Here is an 11,845-nt window from a genome sequence, read left to right as displayed (position 1 = left end):
ATTTCCAAGGAAAACATAAGGGTCGAAATCACTGAAGATTCTCCTTAATTGGTAACAAGAATTTGGGGTTTTTTTTGTATTCGAATTACATGACACTTTACTGTAAAAGGATCCGAGTTCTTATTCAATTTTATCAAATATATCATATTACATTCAATTAAAAACAACAAAATCCGTTTCACATCCGAGATGGATGCAAAGTCTTTAATTATTTTTGCGTTTCGATTCAACATTGTTTCAATTCATGATCTTCGTACTGCTTATACATCAAATTCACAGGCATCTGCTACATTTGTTGTGTCTATCCTTCTCGTAGTAGTTCTGCCAGTCGGCTAAATGCCTAAAATACAAATTACACAAATAATTTTTTTCCATGGCTTAAAAAAAAAAAGTATACACAAAGTAACATGCATCCTCACCATGCCAGGGGTTCTGAATGCACTCTTTGCCACCTTTTGACATTATGAGGATGAGTAATTCGTGGCCAGGAGTGGACTCAGGACCCCTGACGTTGCGAGGATGAAGACCAACTTTCCTGCCTAAGTGCTTCGGGCACAATTTAGCTTAAAAAACCCATCATACTTAAGAAAAATCAAAATGAATGATGATGATGATGATGACTTTCAGCTCTACCGAATTTCATTTTGAATCAGTACAACAAACTTACCGTGTTCATCTGTTCCTCTGTACAGCTGGAATAGGAGGCCCTGATGTAGGCACAGGGTTTGGTGGAATCTAGCATGAATACATTACCCGGGACAAAGAGGACATCCTTCTCCCGGGCTTTGATGGTGACGAGTTTGTATGTATCCTTCGCATTCAGCTTTATCCATACAAACATACCTCCCGACGGCACAGACCACTGTGCCAGTCCTAGTACATTTTGCAAAAGTAATTGGAACAAGATAAATAAAATGATCACAAGATTTTATATTTGGATAAAAGAAATACGAAAGAACACTACATAAATATCCTCAGTCTGACAAAAGCCAGACCCCCCCCCCCTAATTCACAACTAAGTGTCAGAATGTAGATATCCTCTATATGTATGCAATGAAATCAGTATAATTGAAAGTCTTCAGATTCACGAAGGACTATCTATGAATACTTTTTCCTCAGTCATACCTGAGAGATGTTTCTCCATAGCTGCTAAACACTGATCCCTCTTAGTTTTGTAAAACTCTGCAGTATTTTCTGCATGTCTGAGAAAACCATCTAGACCCCAGTTCTCCAAGACTTTGAATAAGATCATCTGTAACAGATTATTACCAATTATCAATTTTGAAATTTATATACCACAGGGTACCATTATGATTCCCACCCTTTCACTTCCGCGGGTGCTAAATGCAAGGTGAAGATAACGAACAGTGATCAATCTCATAACTCATATAAGCAATACAAAATAGATAGCTGGGAAAACACGGACCCCTGGACACACCAGAGGTGGAATCAGGTGCCTAGGAGGAGTAAGCATCCCATGTTGATCGGTCACACCCGCCATGAGCCCCATATCAAGATCAGGTAAACGGAGTTATCCGCAGTCAAAATCAGTGTGCCAAGAACGGCTTAACAATCGGTATGAAACACGTGAGACAGCATTTGACCCAATGCGAGGTTGTATTGACGAACTAGATCGTTATAACGACCATAGAATTTGCGAAATGCTGACTTCAATCGAGACTGTTGAAATCCCTGTACCATCAACTTGTTTGTCAGTAGCTTACCTCCATTTAAAAACTGACTATACCCAGAACAAGCTCTTGCATATCGAATCAATTGAGATATATAAACACCATATGCAGGTGATAATGGAATATTGCTACATAAATATGGGAAGTTGACGATGGCGAAGCTGAAATCATCCCGTTTCTCATACAGTTGAGTTGTCAGTTTGCCGTTAATGTCTACTTTCAATAAAATATCTAAGTATGAAGCAGAAGTGGACGACTCTGTGGTGTCCTTTATTTCGAGCTCACAAGGATATATCAAATCGACATATGAATGAAAGATATCATTGTAAATAGACAAAACGTCATCGATTTATCTAAAAGTCGAATTGAAGGTCACAGCGAGAGATTTTTTCTTCTCACGTAAAGGTTTTTGAATAAATTCTGCTTCATATGAATATAAAAACAGTTCAGCTAACAAAGGAGCACAATTCGTGCCCATGGGAATGCCAACAAACTGTTGGAAGACCTGATCACCAAAGACCACGAAAATATTGTCAATGAGGAACTCTAGCATATTTTTTATTTCAACTTCAGAGTACTTGTGCGTGGAATCAGAGTGGTGTTTAACAAAGTAAGTTTTTGAATGACTGATCACTAGATATGAAGATTTCCGTTTTCCGTTTGTGTTGAAGAAACAACTGTCTATGATGTCAAAAAGTCTAGTCTTTAATTTATCGTGAGGAATGGTCGTGTATAGTGTTGAAAAGTCATAGGTTTTAATGCTATTGATTTGGGAAAAATTATGTGATTTCAAGTTTACTAAAAATTCTTTAGAATTTTTTAGAATCCACATTTGATTAACACCACTTCTGGCATATGTAGTCGCACAGTAAGTTTGAAGTTTCTCCTTCACAGCTGTTAACATTTTCGTGAGGAGCAAAGATAGTGGCTTGGTAGAGCACTTACTGGATCCAGCAATGTATCTTTGTAAGGGTTTTTATGTAGTTTAGGAATCCAGAACTCATATCCATTCCACCCATTGATTGAAATATTAAATGTGTCTAAAACTGAAGCATGGTTTTGAAGAATTTCGTCTTTTGAAAGGGCAGTTGGAGTATAAGTATGATTACCAAAAGTGGAATTAATGCCAAGTTCGTTTAAAATACAGTTGTAATAATGAGCCTTACAAACAAAGACAATGTTGTTACTAGCTTTGTCAGCTGGAACCAAAACATATTCCTCATGTAACCTATCTAATTCTTTTATCACTTCTGGTTTACTAAACACAGAAGGATAGATGGTACGTACTGTTGTTTTCATGTGTCTAATGCGGGATTTTAATATCCTTCTTATGCTTTTAACCCATTCTGACAATGTATCAAGTTCTTCTTTTTCATATTTAGCCCATCGTCTGGCATAATCTTCGACAGAACTCATACACGGGTATGTTAAGGCAGGTCATGCTTCATTTATGCACGTAAACTGCATAATTTTTAAAATCTGTCTTACATAGAGAGAGGGAGCTACTAACTCTTAAAAAATATTTTGGTTGTTTACATGAGAACATTTTGTATCATAACAACATGAAAAACATGCGCTTCCGTATGACGTCATTGCATGACTGTTATAAATAGATCATGGAGGTACCTTAATAGAAAATGTAAAAGTAACACATTATCCCAAGATTCAAATATTGGTCTAACTGGCGATAATGACGGTAAAATACCCATAGTATATCAGAATTACTGATAGAATCCTACCACTGTCAATAAGAAATAATTATTGAATATTTAAACACGAAACCATCTATTTCATGTTTTACATTTTGCATGGTGCTATGTAGTTTTCTTTAAAAGTTTTCTTAACAGACGATTCTATCAATATTTGCCGTGTACATTATGTGCATGGCACACATAAACAAATTCCTTGCATGTGTCAACGTCACTCGATGTATAGTCATGACGCCATCAGTTTACTTTCATATCGATCACACAGAAATTACACAACAGCAGTATAGCATTTCGAATTTCGTTGGATCTTAGTGGCTGCATGGTTTATTTTATGCATAAATAAAACTTAAATAAAAAATAAAATCGGAATTTAATATATACTTAGTGATATACTTATTTCAATTATGACGTCACATTGTTTCGCGGATTTTATCCCAGTAAAAATTGTCATAACCTGCCTTAACGTACCCGCGTAATAGAGATGAAGTTCTGTCGCCAATTAAAAGACCGAGGTTCTCTGTATTTAGGACCTTTAAGAATAAGTGATTTGTGGTCCTCATTTTCAACTATATCAACATGACCAGTAATGACATGTCCAGCTGGACTACAGTTGAAAGAAGATCAAGAACAAGAACATGTTGGTGGATTACGTATAAGATGGTCTATATCTATGCAATGCAAAGTTTGGTTATAATTAAAACGTTTGGATGCAATAGTAGAAGTATAGCTGTAGGAAATACAGGGTGTAGACTTGAACTTGAAATAAGTTGGAATACACGACTGAACCCTTAAATGACGAAGAATGTTGCTTATGTTGACGGCATCTATTCCTTTGTTTGTAAATTTGAGCTTAAGGAACTGACGGCATGGTTTGGAAGGAATATCATCCATGGTCCGTGCTGGTTTATAGAGCCTGTGGGAGGTAACATCCATAATCATAGAGTTCAGTCTATATTCAGGTGTTGAAAAATCCAAGTATAGACTAGCCATAGCTTCTTCAAATAACGTGTGTAAAACCCTCAATGGAATAGAGTAAAGTTTTGTACGAATATGATGTGGACCTAATTGTCTGTTGACGTGAGGCAAAAGTGAATCAAACGTGACATCATTTACACTTGGTCTTTTATATGAACGATGTCCGTGACTGCGTTTTCGTCTTTGGGTATTGGGAAAGAGTCCCATCACATTCACGTTATTTCCTTGTGGACTAGTCAAATTCCCCACATCATATACATTATCATATGATGTTAATCTTACCATAAGGTGTTTGTTTCAATTACTACTTGTTCATTGCCATCAGGTGTTAATTACAATTCATACCTTTTAATTACCATGTAGTGCAATTATGATATCTACCTTTTAAGTACCATCTGATGTTAATTAAGCTTTCTAAGATTTATTAACCATCAGTTGGGTATTTCAACCTTTTAATTAACATTAATTACAATATCTAATTTTATTCACGATGTAATGATTTCTAACGTTTAATTACCTAAAGGTGCTAATTACGATTCCCATCTTTCCATATATTTGGTGCACTGGAAATGTTGGCTTTTTTGGTGGATGATAAAAATTCGGCAAAAAAGAAAGAGTCAAAATATCTATCCATATAAAAGATACACTTGTCAAATGAAAATGCGCTAACAATTGAAGCACTAAAACTTCAAACTGTATAGCCGTTCTTGGCACACTGATTTTGACTGCGGATAACTCCGTTTACCTGATCAGGATATGGGGCTCACGGCGGGTGTGACCGGTCAACAGGGGATGCTTACTCCTCCTAGGCACCTGATCCCACCTCTGGTGTGTCCAGGGGTCCGTGTTTGCCCAACTATCTATTTTGTATTGCTTGTAGGAGTTATGAGATTGATCACTGTTCGTTATCTGCATATATATATATATATATATATTTTTTTTTTTTTAGAAAAATCAGCTAAATATTTCCAACGCCAAAATTACCCTATATACGGTAATTATGATTTCTACCTGCTAATTAATCAAGTGTTAATGATGTCAACCCATGAAACAATATAGAAGGCTTCCCATTTACATTGTTGTGATCATTAATCTGCTGGCAACGTCAATGCCTATTCAAAGTGTATGAGACCAAAATCAGTTTTTTCCTGGTAAATGTAAAAGCACCCCATATTACATGTACATACTTGTCAGGATGTTGACTGCAAATGCACATATATTAAGTTTTTCAAAATGTTCAAATATATATGGTATTCTGAGCAATTCCTTTTTGTCCAATATAGACACTTGCAAAGACTCATGCACGGTAATGTATATGACCTCTCAACTATACATGAATAAACACACCTGAGCGATTCCACTTGCATGCATCACTGAACACTGCATGTGAAGTTCCAGCCTCTCCAACAGTGGTCGTGGCCCTGTGACAAAGCCCAGCCTCATTCTGTAATTATGATCAATACATTGAAATACATGTATAGGTATTATCAGTCATTGTTAATTTCATAGTTTTAACAATCATTGTTCTCTTATAAGTCTTTTACACTCTGATGTATTTTTCATACTACAAGATGTACAGCCAAAATTTCATAATTCTCTGCATTAAGCTAATACAAATGTAGCTAACCCTGATGAGATGAGCTTGGAGAAGGAATCGCATCTCACCACTCGTCCGTCCACATCCAATGACAGGAAACTTGGTACATAGGGCTTAAAATGACATTCAATTAGGATTCTAATATTTTACGTAATTAAGCAATCACAATCACGTTTAGTACAGTAGAAATTTCTCATCAATCAACCATTCCGCTAGCTATCTATAAAGTCTGGATGAACCCAAATTTTGGACGCCTTCTATAGTAAAAACAGTCTCTCGAAAGATGGACTTAAATTGATAAACACAAATATGGAGACACTATTGAAAGCAAATATGTTTGCAATAATTTCTGATAAATGCATGACCAATAAGTTTCTTGTATGAAGTCAAATTATAATATATCAGAGGTGAGTGAAAATATTTTACATGTATTCTAAATCAGTTCATCCTACACATCACACTCCATAACAACAATGGTGGTCATGCTGGGGAGATTTTCCAGAGGAAAGATGTTTTAAGTACTGAATCTAGTTTCTTTCTATGAAAAAAGCACTTCAGAGTAGCCTCTATTGGCACATAAATTATTGAATTAGCCAATCAGTATCTCTATCAGAATTTCCATATGACTCGCTTTAACTTCAACTGACCAAGCATCAAGATATTTTTGGGGAGTACCGTATACATGTATACATGTACAGATGCCTTGATGATTCATAAGATAAATCAACGTTTGCATGGATTTAAAGTTCTACATATGTAACAAGAATGGTGGAAGTGCAATGAACCAGACTGGAATTCAAATTCTGGTCCTCAGTAACTTTAGTGAGGTGTTCTTTCAACTGAGCCATCTGCCTGTTGGTGATATCGAATCCAACTGACCGCTACACATACACATGTATAGATAAGACTGTACAAATCTTAAAGCTGTACTAAATACAAAAAAATTTGACAAAGAATTATCACATGATAAGTGAAATTAAAACACAGTAAATGTAAACAAACACAATTATTTTTCAACCTGTTGAACAAAATCAATAATTTCATAACAAAATTATGTCACTGCAATGCGTTAAATACCTTTCTGAACTGCAGATAGAAATATGGATCATCTTCCAGGATGATGAGGTCATACTCCTGCGATATTTTGTATATTTCCTTCTTTCTTTCTATTGTTAGTCCTGTCCCTGTGGGGTTGCCACCGTTTGGGACCACGTACAGAAATTTTGGGGCACCAGATCCAAGTTTTCTGGCTTCAGATGGGGACCATCTTGACAGAGCTTGCCGAAGGCTTGATGGATTTAAACCATCATTATCGGAATCCACTGGAATTATATTGGATGTAAGGGGTTTGGCCTATCAAATAAAAATTACAAATTTCTATAAGGAGGATTAAATTCCTTTGAAATTATCTTACCATCAAGGAATGCAATGCTAGAAAGCTTCATATAGATTAATGTTCCCTAACATGATATCAAATGACAATAAAGTCCCACATCATTCATTATAAATTATAACAAATATCAAAAGTAAATACATCTACACGTAATCAATTTCTAAAATAACTTTAGATTTTGTATTGACATCAAGATAGCAAACAGGTACTATAAAACCTGTCATAATGACAAACAGATGATAAAAATACCATCATAATGACAAACAGATAAGAATGACATCATAATGACAAACAGATAATAAGAATAACATCATAATGACAAACAGATTGTGTTAAAAATGACATCATAATGACAAACAGATGATTAAAATACCATCATAATAACAAACAGATGATGAGAATGACATCATAATGGCAAACAGATGATAAGAATGACATCATAATGACAAAACAAGAAGCCCATGGACCATATCGCTCACCTGAGTCACGTTGGCTCATTTCTAAAGATTTTCCCTACATCTTCGCATGTAAAACTTTGATCCCTATTGTGGCTCCAACCTACTCCCGCGGGCCATGATTTATTTCAAAACTGAATCTGGACTATGTCAGAAAGCTTTCATGTGAATGTAAACTTTTCTGGCCCAGTGATTTTTCAGAAGATCTTTTATGATTTTCCCTATATATTTGTATGTAAAATTTTGATCCCCTATTGTCGCCTCATCTTACCCCCGGGGGCCATGATTTTAATAAACGTGAATCTGCACTATGTCAGGAAGCTTTCATGTAAATTTCAACATTCCTGGCCCAGTAGTTCTTGAGAAGAAGATTTTAAAAGATTTTGCTATATATTTGTGTGTAAAACTTTTTTTGTAAGTATTCCCCCTTTGAAATGAACATGGCTCTTCATTTGAACAAACTTGAAAGCCGTTTACCCAAGGATGCTTTTGGCCAAGTTTGGTTGAAATTGATCCAGTGGTTCTGGAGAAGAAGTCGAAAATGTAAAACGTTTACAGACGACGGACAAGAGGCGATCAGAAAAGCTCACTTGAGCTTTCAGCTCAGGTGAGCTAAAGATAATAGGAATGGCATCATAATGATAAACAGATGATAAGAATGGAATCATAATGGCAAACAGATGATAATAATGACATCATAATGATAAACATGATAAGAATGACATCATAATGGCAAACAGATGATAGGAATGACATCATAATGACAAACAGATGATACGAATGACATCATAATGACAAACAGATTATAGGAATGACATCATAATGACAAACATATGATAGGAGTGACATCATAATGACAAACAGATGATACGAATGACATCATAATGACAAACAGATTATAGGAATGACATCATAATGACAAACAGATGATAGGAATGACATCATAATGACAAACATATGATAAGAATGACATCATAATGACAAACTACATTGCATCAGTATATAAATGCATTGTTCACCCTTTGAGTAAAATGGCAATGTTAAGATTTTGTTCTCTTGTAAGGAGTGGTGTGATTTTAGCCAATCAGGAAATTTTAATCATTTAATAAATGCAACAATACTCTTTTGATGTGGTAAACATATGTGAGCATTCGCAGAATTGGCTGTATCCGTTCATTTATCAATGATGAAGCATGTAAAACTCTAGTAAACTCGTTAGTTACATCCAGATTAGATTACGGAAATGCATTGTTTTATGGTGTTCATTGTCAACACACCAGCAAACGTCAGAGGGCGGAAAAGACAGCTGCAAGATTAATAACACGCTCAAAAAAAAAATCCGACCATATTGTTCGTTTTTAATAGATCGTCACTGGCTCCCAGTTGAATACAGAATTCAATATAAGATCCTTCTTCATACTTTCAAAATCTCTCAACAACCTATCAAGGATATCCTTACAATTTACAATCCCACACGATCACTAAGATTCGAATCTCATCATCTTCTCTAGGTATATCGGACACGTATGAAAACATATGAGGATTGACGTTTGGATAAGGCCACATCGAGTCTCTGGAACTCTCTGCCTTTTAAACCCAGACAATGTACTTCACTGTCTAGTTTTAAAGCAGACCTCAAAACGCATCTTTTTAGATTAGCTTTTAATTTGTGATTTTTTTTTACATACTTAGTGCTTTTACATTACAAATCTTAAAGTGCTGGTGCATTTTTTTTTCAACCCCCGATGACTTATTTTACAATTACAGTTACAGTTAATTACAACAGGCAGATCTATTGCCCTTAGAAAGCAAAGTTGTATTGGTAAAATGATTCATCAACCTACACACAGAAACACATTTTCTTTGACATTAAAATTGACAGGTTTTATCTCTTTCAAATATGAGCAAAATGAGACATAGCCATCAATTAACGAAATAAGTAAAATCATTGAAAAGATTTGCAGAAAAAAACTCAACTTCACATATACTACTAAATGTTGTTCATAAGTCTTACATGAAAGACCATATATTCTTCTTATTTTTGTAAAAAGTGGGGCGTATGAGCATTTACTAGTACATACTTTGACATTTTCTCTGTTGCATTTTATTCAGTTTACCATTTATCTCCTCATGAAAACTATCTGTACAAATTCTTGAAATTCTCAAGCACCACTTTCTCATGATTCAGAAAATCATTCAACACAAACTGCTTATTATGCATAAGGTGTACATCTTTGATTAGTTGTTAATACAAGTTATAATGAATGGGTAGATTGTCAATTTTGCTACTTTCTTTAATTCTAGCCTTTGTTTAGTATGAATGTCTGTCCGTGTGAATGTGTGAAAACGTTGGAATTCTCAAAACCCTGTACCCCCTGGTGAGGTTGGGTTGTGTAAAAGCCCGACAATATAACTACGAGGCTGTTCGATATGTAATGTGTAACGTACGATATCTCAAGAGCATTCGTCTCAAATAGTGAAATGATCATTACATCCCTTCAAAGTATTCTCCGCGGTTTGAAATACATAATTTCAATCGCTGAATCCATTTCTGAAATGCGTCACGGTACGCTGATTTAGGTAGATCTCTGAGGCACTGTCTAATGGCTGAGCCAAGGGCTTGTCGGGACGACGACCAGGTAAGAACTTTTTAAGTTTTGGAAAAAGGAAAAAGCCGCATGGGGCTAGATCTGGAGAGTATGGTGGGTGTGGAAAGACGGTAACAAAGCTCATGTGTATGTGATGGAGCATTATCATGAAGTAGACGAACATGCCTAAATCCCGACACAGGGCGTCGATTATGATAATATCTCTTGAGCTTTTTTAGTATAACATCTCGGTAATACCGACCTGTAACACGTTTTTCCTTCGACACCGGAATTTGCACGGTTATACCATCACATGAAAAGAATATGCAATAAAGAACCTTCTTTGTGCTTATGGTTCTTTTGGCAACTACAGGCCTTTTATCGTGTTTAGTTAGCCATATTTTGTTTCCAATTTTTCTTACTGGTTCGAAATAGTGAACCCATGTTTCGTCACCAGTAAGAATGTTTACAAATTGTTTTTGATTGAATTTGGGAAACATTTAGAGCAATTGCTTAGTGGTTTGTACTCGTACACTTTTTTGGTCATCTGTCAATATCTGCGGTATCCATCTGGCAGAAATCTTTTGTACTTTCAAAATACGCTTCAAAACGAAATTCACCCGCGATAGCGATACGCCAACAGCTTTGGCAATATCACGAATCGTGTATCTGCCATCACTTTCAATTATTTCCCTGACTTTTGAGACATTTGCCTTGCTTGTTACAGTCACAGGTCGCCCAGATTTTGCTGCATCTTTGACGGACTCTGTGCCAGTCAGAAATGTCTTTCTCCACCTGTCTCATAAGATACCTTATCAGACCCATAAACTTCCCCCAATTCAGCAAAAATCTGCATTACCGAATGAACGAGTTTTGTGCGAACTTTTATATAAGCTCTAATTTCTTCAATATTCTCACTCTGTTTCCCAACCATTTTTACAACAGTGATCAACGACTGGCTCTATTGAAATGACTATAAGTTTAAAACTATGTGGAGCTGAAGGCTCGTGTTTATACCGTTGGAAAGGTATTGAATAGAGCTATTCAAGAGTATCATCATACACGAAATCGTGCAAAGCGTTATCGCGCTGTGGTACAATACACATTACATATCGAATAGCCCTCGTATATACCGGAATAAATGTTGTTAAATGCGAACAAAAATAATGAATGGGTCGTATCAGTGATTCGGAAAAAAAGTAATATGGATTAATTTTATATTGTTAGACCTTATTTTCAAGTGGATATAATGATGTATTTATGCACAAGACTTAACTTTCGTGAATCATTATTCATTGCCTAAGTCTTCTATGTGTCAGAGTTAATTCTTCTGAACTAAATTATCGCTAATGGCTACTCTTGCAAAATTTCATGTTAATAATATTTTCATGAATAAAGTATGATTTACAAAAGATACAAATTGAAATTGACTAACCC

The 11,845-nt window shown here is 35.6% G+C and overlaps 1 protein-coding gene across 7 annotated transcripts in view; it reads right to left on the bottom strand.

Moving 5' to 3' along the window:
• Positions 1 to 113: 113 nt before the first annotated feature.
• LOC125668381 (kynurenine/alpha-aminoadipate aminotransferase, mitochondrial-like) overlaps positions 114 to 11,845 on the bottom strand; it is a 67,096-nt gene continuing 55,364 nt past the window's right edge. For all 7 annotated transcript variants that reach the window (XM_056164255.1, XM_056164254.1, XM_056164252.1 and 4 more), the window contains 6 exons: positions 7,050 to 7,325; positions 6,003 to 6,085; positions 5,723 to 5,819; positions 1,126 to 1,252; positions 668 to 873; positions 114 to 340 (listed from right to left, as the gene is read on the bottom strand). In XM_056164255.1, coding sequence (XP_056020230.1) covers positions 302 to 340; positions 668 to 873; positions 1,126 to 1,252; positions 5,723 to 5,819; positions 6,003 to 6,085; positions 7,050 to 7,325 — 828 coding nt within the window. In that variant the 3' untranslated portion in view covers positions 114 to 301. The remainder of the gene's footprint in view (positions 341 to 667; positions 874 to 1,125; positions 1,253 to 5,722; positions 5,820 to 6,002; positions 6,086 to 7,049; positions 7,326 to 11,845) is intronic.

The sequence above is a fragment of the Ostrea edulis genome, chromosome 4, assembly GCF_947568905.1.
Source record: "Ostrea edulis chromosome 4, xbOstEdul1.1, whole genome shotgun sequence".
Taxonomy (NCBI): Eukaryota; Metazoa; Mollusca; class Bivalvia; order Ostreida; family Ostreidae; genus Ostrea; species Ostrea edulis.
Note: the sequence above shows the minus strand (reverse complement) of the source record. Positions and strands in the feature narration are given on the sequence as shown.